The sequence below is a fragment of the Bos mutus genome, chromosome X (assembly GCF_027580195.1).
Source record: "Bos mutus isolate GX-2022 chromosome X, NWIPB_WYAK_1.1, whole genome shotgun sequence".
Taxonomy (NCBI): domain Eukaryota; kingdom Metazoa; phylum Chordata; class Mammalia; order Artiodactyla; family Bovidae; genus Bos; species Bos mutus.
Genome location: NC_091646.1, coordinates 86,980,115 through 87,002,536, shown reverse-complemented (window position 1 = coordinate 87,002,536; position 22,422 = coordinate 86,980,115). Strand labels below are relative to the sequence as shown.

General features: G+C 35.0%; 1 protein-coding gene across 8 annotated transcripts in view; it reads left to right on the top strand.

Moving 5' to 3' along the window:
• The window catches only part of KDM6A (lysine demethylase 6A), a 179,868-nt gene that overhangs the window by 116,184 nt on the left and 41,262 nt on the right, over positions 1-22,422 (top strand). For 2 of the 8 annotated variants that reach the window (XM_070366134.1, XM_070366140.1), the window contains exons 9-17: positions 6,611-6,704; positions 9,116-9,242; positions 14,812-14,910; positions 15,037-15,256; positions 15,816-15,950; positions 16,394-16,549; positions 17,112-17,207; positions 18,122-18,223; positions 18,863-19,258. In XM_070366134.1, coding sequence (XP_070222235.1) covers positions 6,611-6,704; positions 9,116-9,242; positions 14,812-14,910; positions 15,037-15,256; positions 15,816-15,950; positions 16,394-16,549; positions 17,112-17,207; positions 18,122-18,223; positions 18,863-19,258 — 1,425 coding nt within the window. The remainder of the gene's footprint in view (positions 1-6,610; positions 6,705-9,115; positions 9,243-14,811; positions 14,911-15,036; positions 15,257-15,815; positions 15,951-16,393; positions 16,550-17,111; positions 17,208-18,121; positions 18,224-18,862; positions 19,259-22,422) is intronic. The other 6 variants (XM_070366135.1, XM_070366136.1, XM_070366137.1 and 3 more) reach the window with 6 other exon arrangements.

Here is a 22,422-nt window from a genome sequence, read left to right as displayed (position 1 = left end):
AACTTCTTCAGTCTCCTCTTTTACGCCATCAAAAGACTCTTTAGTTCTTTGCTTTTTGCCGTAAGGGTGGTGTCTTCTGCATATCTAAGGTTATTGATATTTCTCCCAGCAGTCTTGATTCCAGCTTGTGCTTCCTGCAGCCCAGCATTTCACATGATGTACTCTGCATATAAGTTAAATTAAGCAGGGTGACAATATACAGCCTTGATGTACTTCTTTCCTGATTTGGAACCAGTCTGTTGTTCCATATCCAATTCTAACTGTTGCTTCTTGACCTGTGTACAGATTTCTCAGGAGGCAGGTCAGATGGTCTGGTATGCCCATCTCTTGAAGAATTTTCCAGAGTTTGTTGTGCTGCACACAGTCAAAGGCTTTGGCATAGTCAATAAAGCAGAAATAGATGTTTTTCTGGAACTCTCTTGCTTTTTCGATGATCCAATGGATATTGGCAATTTGATCCCTGGTTCCTCTGCCTTTTCTAAATCCAGCTTGAACATCTGGAAGTTCACGGTTCACATACTGTTGAAGCCTGGCTTGGAGAGTTTTGAGCATCATTTTGCTAGCATGTGAGATGCTAGCATGTAATTGTGTGGTAGTTTGAGCATTCTTTGGCATTGCCTTTCTTTGGGATTGGAATGAAAACTGACCTTTTCCAGTCCTTTGGCCACTGCTGAGTTTTCCAAATTTGCTGACATATTGAGTGCAGCACTTTCCCAGCATCATCTTTTAGGATTTGAAATAGCTCAACTGGAATTCCATCACCTCCACTAGCTTCGTTCATATTGTTGCTTCCTAAGGCCCACTTGACTTGGCATTCCAGGGTGTCTGGCTCTAGGTGAGTAATCACACCATTGTTGTTATCTGGGTCATGTGGGTCATGAAGATCTTTTTTGTATAGTTTTTTTGTGTATTCTTGCCACCTCTTCTTAATGTCTTCTGCTTCTATTAGGTTCATACCAAATCTGCCCTGTATTGTGCCCGTCTTTGCATGAAATGTTCCCTTGGTATCTCTAATTTTCTTGAAGAGATCTCTAGTCTTTCCCATTCTATTATTTTCCTCTATTTCTTTTCATTGATTACTGAGGAAGGCTTTCTTATCTCTCCTTGCTATTCTTTGGAACTCTGCATTCAAATGGGTATATCTTTCCTTTTCTGCTTTCCCTTCTTTTCTCAGCTATTTTGTAAGGCCTCCTCAGACAACTGTTTGGCCTTTTTGCATTTCTTTTTCTTGGGAGTGGTCTTGATCACTGCCTCTTGTACAGCGTCTTGAACCTCAAGTCCATAGTTCTTCAGGCACTCTGTCTACCAGATATAATCCCTTGAATATACTTGTCACTTCCACTGTATAGTCGTAAGGGGGTGGACTCCGAGAGTTGGTGATTGTCAGGGAGGCCAGGCATGCTGCCTTCATGGGGTCGAAAAGAGTCAGACACAACTGAACAACTGAACTGAATGGTCTAGTGGTTTTCCCTACTTTCTTCAGTAGGGAATTTGAATTTGGCAATAAGGATATTGCTTATCCCTAAGTAAATGTATTGTGAATAATGAGGACTAGGTTTTCACTGTCAGAGAACATACAGGTAAGAAAAGAAGAAAGGCTAGACTGAACTCTGTATTATTGGATTGGAAGTGGAGTAAAAACTAAACATACGGTTATTTACGGAAATTAAGAGTTGAGTAGAGATAGATACAATGGAAGAGTATGTGTGTATGTGTTGTGTATACATTAATATATTTCCCAGCTCTGTTTGCTGTGAGTGCCCCCCTCCACAGCAGTGAATGTTCTAGCATCCAGATCTTTGTTTCTAAGTTTGATTCTTCAGTAAAAGAAATCAAGAGTTCTTGGGGAGAAGTGTGTGATTCCAGAGCTTAGGGAGGGAACCTACAAGATGAGCCCTGGAATATTTCATGGTGCCAAAAAGTAGGTGAAAGTGAAGTTGCTCAGTCGTGCCCGACTCTTTGCGACCCCATGGATAGTAGCCTGCACCAAGCTCCTCTGTCCACGGGATTTTCAAGGCAAGAGTACTGGAGTGGGTTGCCATTTCCTTCTCCAAGGAATCTTCCCAACCCAGGGATCGAACCCAGGTCTCTCACATTGTAGACAGACGCTTTACCGTCTGAGCCCCCAGGGAAGTCCTGCCAAAAAGTAAGGGAGCACTCAAAAAATGATGAGGCGTGTGAAAAGATTCAGGCGCCAACTTGAGTGGAAAAGGGTTTCTAATCACCAAATTGGACACAAGTTTAGAAACAAATAATCATCATAATGGTGTACAGTACAGAATAAAATATATTAGCTCATATTGCTATAAATGAATAATTTAATAAATAAATGGAAAGGGGACACCTCTTTCTTCCTGTGGAATTTTAATTAATGTATGAGAAATGATGAATATCTTTCCACAAGGTACTTACTAGTTTGAAAGGTACATTCTTCAAAATAATGAGCTAGTACTTGAAATATCAAGGTAATGAAAAGTCAGAGACTGAGTGTCAGGTTAGCAGATGGTGAAGACACACGCTAACTGAACACAGTGTGGGACTTTGAATTAGATCCTGGACCAGATAAGTGGGACAGTTGGTGAAATTGGAATAAACTTTATAGACAAATAGTATTTTATCAGCATTAAATCTGTCAGTCTTCTCATTTTTTTAAAAGCGTTGTTGTTATGTCATCCTGATACATCCTTTATCACTATGAGATATTCCTCTTTATCTCTGGCAGTGCTCTGTCTTGAAGCCTTCTTAATGTGATCTGAATGTAATCACTTCAGCTTTCTAATATTTAGAGTTTACATCGTGTGTTTTCCACCCTTTTATTTCAGTCTATTTGAGTCCTTATAGGAAAAAGTGCAAATCTTACAGTTCTTATGTTTATGGCTTTCTTTCACTTTTGTAATCTGTTCTGTCGGTCTCTATTGTTCTTTGTTTGAATATCTGGTCCATTTATATTTAATTTGATTACTGATATGATTACATAAAATTGACTATCATTCTTGTTGTATCCTTTGTATTTTGTGGTTTTTCTCTGGCTGTTTTCAGGGTTCTTTTTACATTTGGTTTTTAAGTATCTGACGATGATGTACTTAGGTATTGGTTTTTCCTTTCTAGTTATACCAGTGTTTTTCCTGGTCTTTTAGATATGGGATTTAATTTCATCCATTCTGAAAAGTTCTCAGCCATTATATTGTCCATATTTTCTCTGCCCCATTCTTTCTGCCCTTCTTGGACTCCTGTTATGGGTATGGTAGATATTTTGTTATTGTCTTGTACATCTTGGATGGCTCTTTTTTTTTTTTTTTTCCTTCTCTTTTGTCTGTTTTGCTTTAGTCTGGATACTTTCTGCCAGCCTCTTTTCAAATTTGTTGATTTTTCTAAAGTCTTAAATCTGCTAGTCAGTCCTTCAGTGACTTTTTTCTTTTTTTTAAATTTCAAATTTGTATTTTTCAGTTCGAGAATTTCCTTTTGTTTGTCTTTTATTTTTCTGTGCTTTGGCTTTTTTTGTCCATTCCTTATTGGTTGTTTTCTTTTTCATTTGTGAACTTCTTTAAAATAGCTGCTTTTAAATTATTTGCAAATTGCAACATCTGAGTCATTTCATGGCTGATTTTCATTGATTTCTTTTTCTTTTGAACATGAGTAAAAATTTCCTGATTCTTACAATCCTGGTAATTTTATCCTGGGTATCATGAATAATGTGTTGTGTGAAGAGTGACTTTGTTATATTTTTCTGAAATTGATTTTTTGTTTTATTAGGCACTTTTAACTTTTCTCAAGTCACACTACTAAACTTTGCCATCCCTGTGGTGGACAGCAGCTAAATCTCTCTTTAGTTCTTTTAGGCTGCTGGATGTCCGTTGTGTTCCTGTGTAGTTCAGTGGTCAACCAGGAATTTGAGCAGTTTAATTGCAGAAGTTGATATTCTCTCTCTCTCTTTTCTGGGATTGTTTCTTCTTCACTGACTTTTAGCTCTTGTGATAGCTTCAAAGTCTTCCCTCTTATTTTTCAAGCTGATAAGATTGCTGATTTCTGTTTGAGGTCTAGCCAATCAGATACAAGTTGGGGCTGCCTTCAGGTCAACATCCTGGAAAAATGGGGTTACTGAACCAGTGCCATTCCATTCCTCTAAGTCTTAACTTCTCTGGTTTTGCCTAATTTTGTTTTCTTTTCAGTGCTTTCTGATAGATAGTTGACCTTTGTATTTTATCCAGAATTTAATGCTGTCTGTGAAATGTTACCACAGCATTACCAGAGGCAAAACTTTACTAAATACCTTTACATATAAACTCGTGTTGCTTTTGTATATTACTTTTGATCGCTACTTAATGTTCTACTGTAAACATCCATCATATTTTACATTTCCACTCACCTAGTGAGATAGACCTAGTTGTCCATCTCCTGGATACTACAAATAGTACCATTTAGGGAAGGTTCCTTTGGTGTATAGATATATCCCAAGAATGAGATGTTTAGATTGTAGCATATTTACACACCTAGTTCCATGAGTAAATCCCCTTCAGCAAGGCATGAGTATTTCCCTTTATATCCCCACAATGCTAAGAACTACCCAACTTTATGTTTGCCAGTCTAATTGGTAGAAGCTAGTATTTCATTTAAATTTGCATTTTCTGATTTCTCAAGGTTTATACTTTACATGTTTTTCACCTTTTACATGTTGGTTTTTATGTCCATTGCCTATTTTTCTCCTTATGTGTTTCAAGTCAGATCCTTCCTCCTTTTGATCTATGTGGTTTTTGCCAAGTCGAATAAATTTTTTCCCATCTCAAGGAAATATTATCCATTTTCTTCTTTTAGTTACATACTTCTGCATTTCATATTTAGGTCTTTAATGTGGGTGCCAGTTTTGTATATAGTATGAGGTAGAAATAAAACTTGGTTTCTCAGTATATTCCATCCAGTTTTTCAAGTATGATGGTTTATTATTATTAATATTATCATTATTACTAGTGTTTGGAAGTATCTTTTAGCATTTGTTGAGGTAATTCCAGAAAGTGATCTTCCTAAAATATAAATTTGATTATATTGCTTGAACTCATTTCAGTGGTAGCCCATTGTCTTAGGATATAGTCTACAGTCTTTTAACATGGTTTAGGAAGGTCTTTGTGAAGTTGTCTGCTTGTCTCTGCATTTTCTGCCCAATCTGCTAGTACTCTAAGCTTGTCTGCTTCTAGGAAATAACTGTGTACAATATTGTTATTGTACACAGTACAATAAGTTTTGTTCTCATATCTGTATTCTTGCCTGTAGTCCCAGCAATTTCTGTTATGTGTTAGGTATTCAACAAATACTTACCAGTTGAAGGAACTGAGTTGAATAACTGATCATTATCCTTCACTAACTAATTTATTTTTTCAGATCAGGTTAATGTTTAAAGGGAAGTCATATACCTGATGAATAAAAGTTTATGTAATAACTATTAATCTCAATGGACGTTCTTGCAATTCTTCCCCGTGTTGACATACTATATTCATAGAGCTCCTCATTTCCATAGCTCTTTATCTCATTTAATCCTAAGAAGAACTCTAGATAGAAAGATCAGGCATTACATCTGTTGTATGGATGTTGAATCATTGTTCAAGTGATTTGCCTGAGGCTCACACAGCTAGTTTTATGTCTCTACTTTTTTGGGGGAGAAAGGTTTGTTTGCTCAGCCAGCTATGTCCTATCAGTGATATGAATGAAAGCCACTTTAATCCATTGTTCTGCCAAGTGTTTTCTAAAAATAATATTTATGAAGTTTTCTCTTGTTGACTTTCCCCCTTTTGGAGGGATGGGGAGGAGTTGTGTTCAGCTTTCGGACTGTAGCAATAATGGGTTTCAGTCGTATTAGTACTTTTGGGGTAAGAACTGTGGGTAAATGGTTTCATTTAGAGTTTTGCCCATGGAATCTTAAATATTATAAACATCATTAGACAGTAGTTATGAGGAGTTTGTCTTTAAAATCATGTATGTATTATAATTTTTTCATAGGATATATTATATACCAGTGATTGTATCTTTTAAACTTAGATTTCATTGGCTTTTGTAACTATTAAGATTTGGCAAATTCTTAAAGGTCCTATTTTTGTTGTTGTTGTTGAGTATGTCATGTAACTTATTAAATACTGAAGTGAGGTGAAAAATAAAATGGTTGTATGGATACAGAATGGTTGGAAGGGTATCGATTGTTTACCCTCATAATCTTGTAACTGACTGTGAGCTGTGGCTCAATACTGCTGCCCAGCATTACAAGAGAGTATTATGTCACATATCATTAGCCTAGGGAAAGATCAAAATTTGAAATAAAGTTTCTACTGAATAGTTGTGATGCTATTTCACATCCTTTGGTTTCAACTTGAAGTACTCCAAGGTCATGTTTTAATGATACTTTAATGATACTTGTATTGAATGTTTTACTGGTGTTAGATACTCTGAAACATGGCCTATTAACCATAACTGTCTAGAGTTAGAGGAACATTCAGTAATGCACTTTCATCTTTCAGTTGATTTTTTAAAATATGCTGAAATATCAGTATTGTATAAGACTTAACATGAGCTAATTCTTTAAAGATGTTAATTTATTTTCTTTAAATCTTTTTTTCCTGCTTTTTAGAGGAAGTATCATTCTGCAAAGGAAGCTTATGAACAACTTTTGCAGACAGAAAACCTTTCTGCACAAGTAAAAGCAACTGTCTTACAACAGTTGGGTATGTAATAATATTCACTTAGTGTGTTATAAGTACATTGCTTTATGGTTTTTACATGTCACTGATGGTAAATACATGACTTACGTATCCTGTTTCTTTTCCTTCCTTTTCCAAAGTTGATAGACTTTATCTGAACTTATCATATTTCCACCTTCTGCTGATTATTGTCTATCTCACAGTCAATCTTATTACAATGCTTTAGTGTAACTTTTCTTGTAAATGCTCAAAATTATACACTGGTACTTAACCACGAGTGAGGGGGATTGAATGCTTTCTCGGTGCCAGATACCATTAGTACTCAATGAAGTTAAGTGATTTACCTAAAGTCTCTTAGTGATTGGTGAGCTTGCTTTCATAGCGCTGTCAATAATACTAAAACATCTTTAGGTAAGAAATGTGGAACATCTAAAGTATAGATTCTCTATACATGCAGTTCTGTTGTCATGTTGAAGATGAAGGAATATAGTTGTTAGCATTACTGTTTTTAATGTAATTGTAAAATTATTTAAGCTTAAATTTTTATCACTTCATGATACTAATGCATACTATGTGATCAGTTATACAAAATAAAAACACTGCTTTCATATAAAACTATAAAACTTTCATTTTTTAATTTTGTGTTTAATCTCTGGTTAGAATTTCCATGAGTTATCCATACTTTAAAAAATTATAGTCAAGTATTTGTTTTTAATGATTGCATGCAGAGTTTAAATAATGTGAATTGGTATATTTAAGTTAAAATAAGTTTATTAGTACAGCAAAAAACGTTTTGTGTTCTTAGGTAAAAAGAAAAGTGATGCCTTGATAGCTTACTCATTCAGCTAATAATGTGAATATATAAACTTTTTTAGTTCACATTATTTATAAATAAGTTTTTATGCATTTTAGCTGCACTGAAGAATTTGTCAGTAGCAAAAATGCACACAAACCTGTCCTCTTTGGCTGAATGTATAGGTAAACTTTTCATGGTTTTGAAAGGGAAAATACTTACCCTTATTGAGTCTAATTTATGCCTGCACATCAGTCCTTCCTACTTGCTTGTCACTGCTGCTTAAGCAACTCCTTTTAGAGTCTGTTACTCTAGGTCCTGTTCTTAGTAGTAATAGTGGGAGAGGTAAAGGAGGAACAGATGAATAAGGGTGAGATTGACTTATATTTCCATAAAACATGATAACTCAGCCCTCTTTCTTTGGAGCACAGCAACTATAATAAATATCAGAAAATAAAGGTCCTTGTTTGTTTTGTGTACTGTGAACTATACATGAAAAACAGCTGATTTTGTGAACTTGAATTGAACCACAATTGAAATATGATTCCCTAGCAAATTAAGTCAAATTATTCCATGTGCTAGTATTCCATGATCTAGTGTTTTGATTACTTACATGGTCAGCTTGTTTGTTTGTTTTATCATAACAGTTTTATTTAAGGTGTACAAGATGATGTTTTGATATACCTGTACATAGTGAAATGATTGCTACAGTCAAGCTGTCCAACATATCCATCTCCTCACACAGTTACCTTTTTTTTCCCTATGGTGAGAGCACCTCAAATCTATTCTCTCATCCAGTCATAATGCTGTATGTTAGTTCTCTAGATTTACTCATCCTACATAACTTCAACTTTGTTTCTTTCGACCAACATCTCCCCATTTCCTCCATCTTACCACTCCTGGTAACCACCATTCAACTCCCTGCATCTGCGTATTTGACTTTTTTGGATTCCACAGATAAGTGAGATTATGTATACCATCTAAATTTGTTTAGTAAAGATTTGTGTTACCCATTTTGTACCATTTTTATTTGCAGCATTTTGAATGGACTTTTTCTTATAGTCTTAGAGTTTAAAAAAAAACTGTCAAATGATTGTAATTTTTATTTTACATGAGTTGTGAATATATGTAGCCAGTGCCAGTAAGGTAGGATTGTATGTTGTGTGTCCTACTCTGAACTGTCATTGATGATATGGCTTTATATTTACTCCTTGGAAGTAAACATTGTGTTAATAGAGATTTTTAAATGCAGATTAAGTTTTACATGAAACAGTAAATAAGATTTATCTTATATTCTTTGTTTTGTATCTTGAATTTTTTTCAAATACAAAAATTAGAGAAGAATAGAACTGCGGTTTGTAATCTACTAAGTGACAAGTCAATACTTAAAAGTGTTTTAATTTCTCTGGAATGAAAGTTCTTCATTGCTTTGACTGTACTTTAAAGACAAACTTTTTTAGGACAGAATTGATGGTTCTAAATTTCAGGAGTGTGTATGCCAAGCTAAATGAATAAATTGACTGAAAAGTATTTTTTTATGACTGAGGTTGAGAGTATTATTTTATTTGTTTCTGCTCTGTATTCTTTTAAGTAGTAGAGTAATTAAGTCATTTATGTAAATATTTTTAATCATTTACTATAGGATGGATGCATCATACTGTGGATCTCCTGGGAGATAAAGCCACCAAGGAAAGCTATGCTATTCAGTATCTCCAAAAGTCCTTGGAAGCAGATCCTAATTCTGGTCAGTCCTGGTATTTCCTTGGAAGGTAAGACTGATTTATCAGAAACTTAGGTTTTGCTTTTGTTTATTGCAGCTAAGAGTTTTAAATTATCTGAAATATCAGTTTACTAATAATGTGATCAGTATATTTTCCCTTTTAAATATTTTATAATGAAGATTTCTAGATAAAAAATAAAAGAACTTCTGAATGTGGTAGTTTTCTTATACCATCATCTGGTCCATCAGGATATTTCTTGTTTTGCTTATTGGATTTTCATTTGACTTAAATTATTGCTGGTTTTCAAAAACTCTTGGCGGATACTAATTATTCAGTCAGGTATTTAAATGCCTTTCCTTTTGATTTCTAGTGTTCATATGTCTATTTAAATAGAACAGAGAATTAATTTTTCATTGTGCCTGGTGACTACCAGTAGTTAGTGGAACTTTGCCCATTATCCTTTTTATTAGTGATATTTACCTTCGATAGAATGGACATTAACAGCAGATTTCAAATCATAGTTGTATTTGAAGTTTTACAGTGAAAAAGTAGATACATTATTATTCAATTTGTTGGAACGGAGAAGTGACATTAGTGAAAAAAATTTTTTTGCAAGTCTATAAACTTTTCTTGTACTTTGAATGTCTGAATTTTGCTTAGTGATTATCTGAAATATATCTCATGTATATGTATCTGATAGAATATATTTTTGGACCATTATCTGATTGTATTTTAGTTCTTAATTGGTTTTAGCTTTTGCAATATGGTAGAAAAATCAGTCTACTAGGAGTTATCTGAGATACTTGGATTCAAGTCTTGGCTACTATTTGTGGAATCTTGGATTGAACAATTAAACATTTTGAGGCTTCAGTTTTCTGTTGATAAGAGAATTAAATCGATGGTTCTCAATAGTGGTAGGGTGGATGGGAAGCGCTATTTTGCCCCAAAGGAGACATTTCATAATGTCTGTAGAGAGATTTAGGTTATCACAACTATATAGAATGCTACTAGAACAGTTCTCTACAGTAAAAAGTTACCTGGCACAAAATGTCAATGGTGCTGAGGTTGAGAAGCCTCGGGTTAGATCTCTTAGGTAACCTTCCCATGCTAAAGGTTTTAATTTTATGTTTTCTTTGGAAATTACCCTGTTTTGTTATAATTTTAAACTTTTTCCCATTCTTTTTTTCTATAGGAGTATTTTACTTTGATTGAGTTAGCCATATAGTCACACTAAATTTTAGTATTTTGTACAGTCACATTAATTTTAGTATTCTAATATTTTATATTTTAGTATTTCATTTTTTCCTTTAAATTTAGCAAAGTATTTTTTTCCTTTAAATTTAGCAAAGTATATTTGTATGAAATGGAATAATATTAAGATGTTTCAAATTTTTTTAATTATTCATTAATAATATCCTATAATAGTTGAGTGGAAAAGTAGTTATTTTTAGTAGTAATTTTCTAATTCCTTGCCAGGTTTATAAAGCCATCTAAATTCAGTTGCTCATTAATAAAGCTTGAGAGTCCAAACTTTGTCTTTCTCTTTCATTAAAGATCTTTGGGGGCAAAAACTGAATCTTAACCATCTTTGTATCTTATTACCTGGTAAATGGCTATTTAGTAAATGGAATGAATGATCTAATTGAACACCCTTTGCCTTTGGAGCTCTCTCTGTTACTACGGTTAATATTGTGCAGTGAGAGGCTTCGTATAGTGACCAAAAAGGAGCTCTAGTACTACAAAGTAGGGTCTTGCTTAGTCATTGCCTCTAGTGTTAATGTTTATATATGAAAATTTCTGTTAATATAGATTAAAGGAATGTGTACCAGAAAGTATTTTTCTTTTGATCTAAGATAAAGATTAATAGTTTAATATAGCACAATAGTGTGGATATCTTTTTAATATATTTTTTTCTTAATTCTATGCATATAAAATTAATATATAATTTTGAAATATCAAAAATTACTTTTTGTTGTCTTTTATTTTTGCCACACCACTTGTGGGTTCTTAGTTCTCGGATCAGGAATCAAACCTTGGGCCCCCACAGTGAAAGACCAGAGTCCTAACCACTGGGCCTCCAGGGAATTCTCCCAAATTACTACTTTAGTAATTCTGTAATTTTCAGCTTAGTGAGCACTATTCCATAGGAGGTGTGTCGTCCTCCTACTCCGAAAGTGGTTTTTCATTTGAAATCGTTGAGATACTTTTTTATTTGAACCTTTCTGGATAGAATTTTCCAAATACACTTTGCTGACTTCTCAGATAAAGGATACGTCTTCCAATTTAACTTGTTTGGAGGTTCAAGATTATCATGTTGGTGTTCAGTATTTTTTATCTGTAATATAATTTGAGGACTGTTTTAGACTTTTTTTCTTTGATGTTTACATTTCTTACCCTTTTTACTGACTTCTAATGTGTTGCTTCAAGTCTGTTTTGTCATGAGAAAATACTTATAAATAAATTAGATTTTAGAAATTATTAAAGCTCTGAAGGAAGATCTCAAATGTCATTGGGATTCGATGACCCTATTCTGAGGCACTTTGTTACTTATCTCTGCATCAGGTTTGTGTTGAAGATTGCATTTGTTTGTCGTTTGGCATGTGTATATCATAATGAAAGTGTAATGTGGTAATGCTGTTAAACTAGCACTTTGTTATTGACTGTGTTATCACAGAATTATAGAATGTTAGAGCTAGGAGGGACCAGGAGGTCACCTAGTTCACCCTGTAAACCTTGTCATTTTGCACATTTTAGAAAGGGAGCTCAGAGGGGTCAAATGTTGTCCAAGGTCACAATCATGCAGGTAATTAGTAGCAGAGCAGGGACTAGATCCTTGGTTCAACACCCAGAGCTTTTTCAGTTACACAGTGCTGTCTCACGGGAGCCTGGTTAAGTTTTATTAGAGGAAAAGTGTTTGATAGTTGGATTGAGGAATTTGTATTTGGGCACATTGGTTCCCTACTTTCACTTTGTAGAAATCAAGTATGAAAACATAGGTTGTGGGATTTACTGCTTATTCCTCCCAGCAGGTAGGTGAATTTGCTCTATAAATGTGAGATTGGCTTTGATTTAATTAAGAAAACAAACAGAGCGTGTTTTCTACTGTTGGGTAAACATTTCTTTTCTTTGTGGTGTCTGTCCCTGTTTGTCATTGTTAATACCCTCTTGTCCTGAATTCTGTCCTCATAAAACAGTTTACAGACACTCTCTGACACTGCCTCTGTTTCTGTCACTCACCTTTCTTTATATTGCCCCAACCCCAAGATTAGTGATCTCATGGTCTTCCCTTGTGGCTCAGCTGGTAAAGAGTTCACCTGCAATGCAGGAGACCTGGATCGAACCTGGGTTCAATCCCTGGGTTGGGAAGATCCCCTGGAGAAGGGAAAGGCTATCCACTGTAGTATTCTGGTCTGGAGAATTCCATGGACTGTATAGTCCATAGGGTCACAAAGAGTCAGACACGACTGAACAACTTTTACTTCACTTCACTTTTCAGGCTTATTTTTACCTCTCCTTTGTGTAGGTATCCTGTGTTCTTGTATCCTGTCTTTCAGATGGATGAATTCCAAATCTTGATTTCTACACTTCAAAGTATTAAACACCAGGACAATATTTCCTATTCTTTACCTAACATTACCTGTTTTAATGTCTATATGCATGTCAAAATCAGCATATTTCAAACTACATTCATCATTTTCTTCTCTGAACCAGCTTCTTCTCCTTTATTTTTGCCAATGATGTCACCATCCCCCCCCCATTTGTCAGACTTAAAAACTAAATTATAATCCTGCCCCCATGAATATCTAATCAGTCTGTCACAAAGTTTTTATCTGTGTTTTGGTTTATTGTTTCTCCTTTTTCTTTGTTGTCACTTCCATTACTTTCACCCTGCTGCTGCTGCTGAGTCGCTTCAGTCGTGTCCGACTCTGTGCGACCCCATAGACGGCAGCCCACCAGGCTCCCCCATCCCTGGGATTCTCCAGGCAAGAACACTGGAGTGGGTTGCCATTTCCTTCTCCAATGCATGAAAGTGAAAAGTGAAAGTGAAGTCGCTCAGTCGTGTCCGACTCTTAGCGACCCCATGGACTGCAGCCTACCAGGCTCCTCCGTCCATGGGATTTTCCAGGCAAGGGTACTGGAGTGGGGTGCCATTGCCTTCTCCAACTTTCACCCTAATTTGGGCGTATTCCAAGCCAGTAAATATAGCTGCCTTCTTTTCTACTGTCTATAATTTTTTTCGCTTTTGGTTTATTGCTACACATTGTTAGCAAATAAATATTCCCATAAAATACTTTCATCATGCCATTCCCCTTGCTAGAAGAAACTTCGGGATACTCTTAGGTTGGATTTAAAATTCTCTACCGTTTATGCTATCTTATATATGTGAGATATCATATATATGTAAAAAATACATGTATGATATAAGATGCAACTTATATAAGTTTTGCTCATGCTATTCAAGCAACATTTCAAAATGCCTTTTCTCAAGTTCTCTGCCTGACTCAGTGGTTCTCAGACTTTTGGATTACTTGACATTTACCTTTTTTTTTTTTTGCTATTTACTCAGTCAGTAGTATTTCAGAGTAAGTCAATTACAATACAGATACTGGTTTAATGGAAAATGTATGTATGTATGTTTGTATATGTCTTTTTTTCCCATTTTGTTTGCTTGACCAAATTGCTGTAAACTAGCTGGTAAATGCAAATCACTGATCTAAACAATACACATCTACACACATTCAGATCCTTTACTCTTGCCCTTTCCTTTCTTATCTTTCCTAAACCCAGTAGTGTGTAGTGTGGTCTCTTCTACCCTACCCTAAATTTTCAGACCAGTTATTATCTGTGGTAGCCATTTGATACGGCATCATGCTGTTCATAATGTGTCTTCAATCCTCAGCTGAATTGTAAACTCCTTGACGATGGACTGGATTTTATTTTTTCCTTTTTCCCTTAGTGCCAAACATTAAGAATATAATTTCTGTATTTTTATAATTTTAGCTGCTGTTTTATATATCCATCAGGTACATCTACATTAAGAAAAGTGGCAGTTCCCTGAAACTTTAATCATACCTTACTACCCTTACTAGTCATTAAGTACCCTTAATGACTTGACTACTGTACTTAATCCTGTTTTATACTATTTTTGATAGTCGGCTTGATATTATTTCATATGTTTGTGTCTTGTGTATATTAAAGAGTTGTTGCATTTATTTTTATTATTTAAGAAAGGAAAACTGAAATCTGATTCAGCAAGTCTTACCAGCATGGAATGTTTTTCTTGGTTTTTAACTAATTTCTTACTCTTTGGAAAACCAGAGATCAAGTTGTATAAGTATAGTGGTGTGCATATATCTCTCAATATTATTATATTGAAGTGATATGGCATTTAACTATTTTAATAGGTGCTAAAGTATGCTGCACTATTAAACACTATCAGATAGTCTATAATATAGCTTATTGAAGGGTTAATTATAGTGTTATTGACATGTATATTCACACTTCACATAAATTTGTTCTCTTATTAGATTTTTATTTGCTTTGACAGTCTTTCAGCACATTAATTAATCAATGCATATTAATCATATTTTCTTATTTTTTTCCCCTCCCCTCTTAGGTGCTATTCAAGTATTGGGAAAGTTCAGGATGCCTTTATATCTTACAGGCAGTCTATTGATAAGTCAGAAGCAAGTGCAGATACATGGTGTTCAATAGGGTAAGACTTTGTTTAGAAATAATGGTATAATTCATACACAAAGATAGTTGCGTCACATATAATGGACTTCGTAAAGCTAAGCCATTCTTTTTAGTCGACTTATTTTTTCTTAATTTCTCTTCCCAGCGTGCTATATCAACAGCAAAATCAGCCTATGGATGCTTTACAGGCCTATATTTGTGCTGTACAATTGGACCATGGCCATGCTGCAGCCTGGATGGACCTAGGCACACTCTACGAATCCTGCAACCAGCCTCAGGATGCCATTAAATGCTACTTAAATGCAACCAGAAGCAAAAGTTGTAGTAATACCTCTGCACTTGCAGCACGAATTAAGTATTTACAGGTAAAATGTTTAAATCGCAGTTTTTTAAAGGCATATGTTTCCCCATGACACTCAGGCAGGAGGAGGGTGGCTGGGAAGTTTGTCTAGTTGTCTTTTGATGTCTATAACTTGTTTCCATATTTTGTAAACATACCATAGCTTGTAATATTATTTTACTTTTCATTTTAAGTAAGATATACAGTATTTTAAAAGATGCTCTTTTGTGCATTTACCGTGTTAATGCATATTAATTTACATAATTTTTTTCTATGTACTGTCTACATTTTTAAGTTGTCATAGCATTTTAGAGAAAAGAACACGAACACTGTCTTTCACTCTTGCTTGGAGTTTCATGAGAAGACAGCTATAAGAACTCTGAAAACAGAGCTCAGCTTTGTTTTAATTCTCACAAAGGTTTATATTCCTTTTTCCCTCATTATACTTAGTATCTTTCTGAAACCCCAAATTAAGGATCTATTTTCTTAAAAACAATTAGTTATAGCATTTAGGAAGATTTAGTGGACTTGCTCTTACTCAAGTAGGCTTGTGTTAAATTTGCTTTTTACATAATTTTTCCTAGGCTCAGTTGTGTAACCTTCCACAAGGTAGTCTACAGAATAAAACTAAATTACTTCCTAGTATTGAGGAGGCATGGAGCCTACCAATCCCCGCAGAGCTTACCTCCAGGCAGGGTGCCATGAACACAGCACAGCAGGTGAGAAGTTGGGTTATGTTCTGCAGGTGCCCAGCTTTAAGGGTTCTTTTCAATCTATAGTAGTCAAGCGTATTTTACTAAGCACAGGAGGCTTTTATTAATGAAAAGACTCTTGATTTAATTGTGAAGGGAATTTAGATCAAATTAAAACTCCCTCTGATACGGGAAGAAATTTTGGGGTGCCAGTTTAGAACCTTTGTGCATTTTCATGGTTTTGAAGGAAATTTCTTAACATAATGCTGCAGTTTATTTAATTTTTGAAACAAGTTTTTCAAAGGAAGGTACACATTACTCCACTGATGATTCATTTGATTTTCAATAATTACCATTCAGCGATGTCCACATAGATTTGAAAAGTATGCAGCTTGTAAAGTTGTATAATTTGAAGGAATGAATTAAGAATATATAGAACCCTATTTTTGTCTTCCTTCTGTGATTCTTAGGCATGTAAACCTCATCATCCAAATACTGAACCTGTATTAGGCCTCAGTCAGACACCAATTTCACAGCAATCCTTGCCACTACACATGATTCCTTCTAGCCAAGTAGATGACCTGTCCAGTCCTGCCAAGAGGAAAAGAACATCTAGTCCAACAAAGGTATATATTTTAGAGAAATAGAAAATCCCAGTCAAGAAAGAAATTCCTAACTGCCCTGAACTTGTGCAGTTTGAACATCTCCTGTCCTTTATTTTAAATCTGTGGACATCAATGAGTGAAAGGCTTGAGTTTTTTCATTCCAAATTCTTAGTATCATATTAAATATGGAAAGTAGGGATAAATTTGCATTCATCAAATCATTTTATTCATCTCCCTGCCGTTAAGATCTCAACACAACTTTTCATCATCACTTTCTACTGACATTAAAATAAACTTAACATTGAACCTAGTGGACAGTGTGGTATTTAGGTTAGTCATTTGGGCCATAGTTTAGGGGTGGGCCTTTTTGGGTGGCTAATTAAAGAATCAATATTTTCTTAAGTTTTAAGTTCCCAAATTTACTATGCATGTAAAATTACTTTTAAAAGAACTAAATGTCATAACATCTTTTTTATATGTAAATATTCCAATTCATAGTCATTTGACCTCCATTAGTCATTATATTAACTCTATGGATTTAACCAAATATTCTTTAATTTTTTTTTAAATCAATTTTCTTCAGAATACTTCTGATAATTGGAGTAGTGGCCATGCAGTGTCACATCCTCCAGTACAGCAACAAGGTCATTCATGGTGTTTGACACCACAGAAATTACAGGTATGTAAAACATGCTTTTGACAGATTGTTTTTCCTATTAAAAGTAGAGGTACTAAAGTTCTAAGTTTTGTTAAGTATTAATTCTTAAAACTGAATGGCAGTAAACTCAGTTAATAGGTACATAAGTAAAATGAGCCCACATTTACCAGAGTAATAGAGATAATTCATTCTTTTTTTTTTTCCCACTTACCTCTGCCCCACCCCCCAATATATTCTCATGGTTCAAACCATCTAAATATGAGTTTAGAGTATATAGAATAAATTCTTCTACTTCTATCCCTACTCACTCAGTTCCCCTCCCAACCGAAAACCAGTATTAACTTGTTGCTTATCTATCTTTCAAGAGATGTCATGCATGTCCAAGCAAATACTCATCTCCTTTCTCTCATATGTTATTATTTTTCTTCTCTTTTTATACAAATGATAAAATGCTGTATATACTGTTAGTGTATTATGCAGACCTTTCCATGTCAATATATTAAGAGCTTCCTAATTCTTCTGTGACTACATCGTGTTTCTTTATGTAGGTGTCATACTTTTACTTAGGCAAATTACTAGTTTTGGATAGTCAGATGGTCTTCAGACTTTATTATTCCATACAGTGCTTCTTAGAGAGTACTTGTCATAAAGCATTTTTAAGCTTAAAGAACTATCTGTGTAAATCCTGATAATTATTGAGTAAAATCTCATGCCCATTTATCTCAAAGATCCCATTACAGTAAACCTTCTGAGATAAATGTTTATTCCTTAACTTTCTCAAACTTTTTAAAGGACTTCATCTTGGGATTGATTGCCATTGGTCAGAAATCAGTATCTTTGACTAGACAGCGTTCAGAGTTTTATAGAAAGGTTGCTTAGAATAATGAGCTTGTTTCTTAGATATGTCTTTGACTGTATTCTTCTTTTTCTTCTAGCACTTGGAACAGCTCCGTGCAAATAGAAATAATTTAAATCCAGCACAGAAACTGATGCTGGAACAGCTGGAAAGTCAGTTTGTCTTAATGCAGCAACACCAAGTGTGTACAGCATTGTTTTCCCCCTAAAATTTGTTAGCATTTGAATATTTTTGTTGACCGGAATATCATTTTAGAGAGTATGTTTATGCCCACCTCTAGTTTAGACTAGTGTTTAGTGGGATTTAATTATCTGTGCTTCTTAAAATACTGATAATGGGCAGAGATTTTTAGCTATAAATTTGATTTTGAACATGACTTAGTATTTTATTAATTTACGTGTTATTTTGCATGTAATATTTAACAAACTACATCCTAAACTCAGGCGAGGTTCTTTCAAGTTTGTTTAACTCAGAGAATCTGGCATATAAGTGTGATAAAATGGAATTTTAAGATCCCCTATTTTGTGATGGGGAAGAGACCTGTAAATATGATTTCTTTTCCATAATTTTCAACTGATTTCTTTTGTCATTTACTAAAAGGATATTTCTTAAGATTAAGTAGATTCCTGCTTTTCTGAGGAAGCTAATCTAAATGTGAAGAAACACAATTGCTTGTCTTAAAAAGATTTTTTTTAACCCAGAGAAATTAAATGTTAGGGTAAAATCAGAGATTATCTGGTTATGTATCTTCATATTCTGATCCTGTCCCTTATGGGCCACACAGGCAGCATTGATTTTTATTTGTTTTTTTTTTTGACAGATGAGACAAACAGGAGTTACACAGGTACGATCTACTGGAATTCCTAACGGGCCATCAGCTGACTCATCACTGCCTACAAACTCAGTCTCTGGCCAGCAGCCACAGCTTGCTCTGACCAGAGTGCCTAGCGTGTCTCAGCCAGGAGTCCGCCCTGCCTGCCCTGGGCAGCCTTTGGCCAATGGACCCTTTTCTGCAGGCCATGTTCCCTGTAGCACATCAAGAACGCTGGGAAGTACAGACACTATTTTGATAGGCAATAATCACATAGCAGGAAGTGGAAGTAATGGAAACGTGCCTTACCTGCAGCGAAACGCACTCACTCTACCTCATAACCGCACAAACCTGACCAGCAGCGCAGAGGAGCCGTGGAAAAACCAACTATCTAACTCCACTCAGGTAATAGAAGGACTAATTGCCTTGTTGGCTTCTCACATAATAGTTGTCTTTATTTGATTTTCTGCATGTTGAGAGGAGAAATAAAAGTTTGGGAAACTTTTTATAAGCATTTTTACTACAGTGTGATTACTACATTGTGACTCAGTATTGTGTATAGATTTTTTTTTTCCTCATATAAGATTTACACACATAGGTAATGTTAGAAATTTCTAAAAGAAAAAAAATAGATCATACAATTCCCCAAAACTCACTGCTAGTTTACAATGGCATATTGAGCATTTATAGTAATGTTTCTTAGTTCATTTCTGTAAATATTGCCTACTTAGATCAAGTGCTATTCTAAGTGGTAAGTATTTACTCTGGTGGGAGGAAAAGTTTTTACTTCTGAATATTTATCCTCATAGTTTTCCCTGTGTTTTGGATTGTTTCCATGGAGCAGGTGCACCAAAGCAGGACTGAAGGGTCAAAGAGCTTTTAAAAGAAATGTTGCAAATATGTCTTGCCAAATTGCTTATACTTTTATTAGTCTACTACAAGGAAATATTTGACTTACTATTGGTAAAACTAAAGTAAGTTCTTTTTCTAAGAACTTTTTAAAATGTCTTGGTTCATGTACATAAACAGATAATAAATAGGCATTACGTATGGAATATAAGTTAATGTTACCATTAGTTCTCTGGAATAATATACTAGAAAATGGAGCTGGGGAGTACTAGAGATTGATGGTAGAGGAGTTGCATTAATAAATAGGAATATCAGGGAAGGTTTCACTGGAAGGGGTAGTTGAATAAAGACCTGAAAGAGTTATAGAAGTGAGCCTTAAAGATATTCCTGGAGGAGGAAATGGCAATCCACTCCAGTATTCTTGCCTGAAAAATCCCATGGAGAGAGAAGCTTGGTGGGCTACAGTCTGTGGGGTCACAAAGAGTTGAACACAACTTAGCAGCTGAGCATGCACACACACACTTGAAGATATTTGTGATAAGAGTGTTTCAGGTTTAGGGAGCAACAAGGAGCAACAGGCCCTAAGGCTGGAGTGTGTTTTGCATATTTAGGGATTATCAAGGTGGCAAAAGCATGGCTGAGCAGGATGAGAGGTAGATGTGTTCCAGTTTGGACACAGGCTAGCTAAATCATTTTCAGCCTTGTAGGCCATTGTATAAAGATTTTGGATTTTATTCTGAGTTAAATGGGAAACTATAGGGAGGTTTGAATGGAGTGAGGTAGTCTGACTAGATCCTCTCCAGTACACTGTGGATAGGCTAAAGGAGGCAAAAGTACAAATGATATGACCCATTTGGAGATTACTGTTATAATCCATGTTAAGAGATGGTGGCGGCTCAACCCAGAGTGGCAGCAGTAGAAATGGTCAACTATTGGGTACGTTTGGGTGTAGAACCAACAGGATTAGGTAATAGAGTGGGTATGAGAAAAACGGGAGTCTAAGCTAGCCTGATAAACTAGGGAAGATGAAGGAGACTGGATGAAATCACCAAGGGGTGAGAGTAGATAGGGGAAAAAAGAGAACTCAAAACTGAGCCTTGGGGCATTCCAACATATTAGGTTAGAAAATTGGAAAACTAACAAAGAAAACTGGAAGAGGAGTGACTTGTGAGGATAATAGGAGATATAGGAGAATATGAGTGATGCCCTTAAAGCCAAGTCTTTCAAGGAAGGGACTGTGATCAAAGTGTGAATCAATCCGTGGTTACAGGTTGAGTTGGTAATGTGAGGAAATTAACGCAGGAGAAAAAGGAGAGAATTGTTTGGGTAGGTGAGAGGATGGGATTTTCAAGGTTCAGTGTCTTTAAACATTAAAGGATTGTTAAAAGGATAACATGAGATTTTTGTTAGGATTCCTATAGTGCTAAGGTATAATTCTTAGTTAATAAATAAGAACCTTTGTTATGATTGTAACTTAATGATTCTATTATTATTCTTTATTGCATCTAATTCCCTGGCTTCCTTAGTTGCTGAGATTTTGAGTGAATAACTCCCTTCACCCCACTTTGGAAATTTGCTATCTTTACGAAGACCTACTGTATAGCACAGGGAACTCTGCTCAGTGTTACGTGCCAGCCTGGATGGGCGGGGTTTTGAGGGAGAATGGATACATGTATATGTATGGCGAGTCCCTTTGCTGTTCACCTGAAACTACCACAAGATTGTTGAAATCGACTGTACCCCAATACCAAGTTGTTTTTGGTGTTTTAAAAAAACAAACACATAATTTTAGTGAAAGAACCCTCAGTTTGCAGACCATGAAGTCTCTGTACATGACTGAATACTAAGTGGCAGAGCCCCAGTCTTTGCTTTGCAGGCCCTTCAATGCCAGTGGCCATAGGAGCTTTTTAATTTAGATAATACAATTGGAAAAGTTGCTTAAAAATTCTGTTGAACTGATTCTAAATCAGAGGTTTCCCAAATGAAGTTGCTGCATGACTAGTGAAGCTGAGGAGCCTCTATTTCTGCATTAACATAATTAGAGACTTTTTCAATACTGTCTTATGCCTTTTCAAATAGTTTTCTCAAATTGTGATGAAAACTAGACCATTGATAGACCTGTATGATATATCTACTATTTAGCTTGTGATGATGGGAGGAAATACAGATTTATAATTTACATGATAGTTTTGAAGAGTTCATTCACAGATTCCACTTAAGGTATGAAAGTAAAATTATGTAAATTGTAGGTGTATGTTCAGCAAGTCCTCTTTAAAAAATCTATAGCTTAAAATAACCTAGATTTGTATTTAAAGGCAGTGTAATAAAATGATTACTTTTGTATTTGCATATTATAATTATTATAACTTGTTAAGTGATTAGCTTCTGAGTAGAAATTTGATGATACATGAAATTTTGACACCCACCTGGATTCTTTTAGGATAATAATACTTGATATGCTTATAATATTGAAGTATTTTTACTTTACGAAAAGTTTCATATAACTTAGTTTATCTTTCAGCTACTACTGTGATTGAATTTTTAGTTGCTTACTTTAATCATTTAAAACCAGATTATATTCCTTTGCATGCTCAGTGATGTATATCAACTTTTCATGCATTTAGGCTTTTTTGTTTTGGGGTTTTTTTTTTTGGTAGATAGGTTTAAAATTTTTAGCTTCAGGAATTTGTTTTAGGGATATGCTTGCTGATTTTAACTAG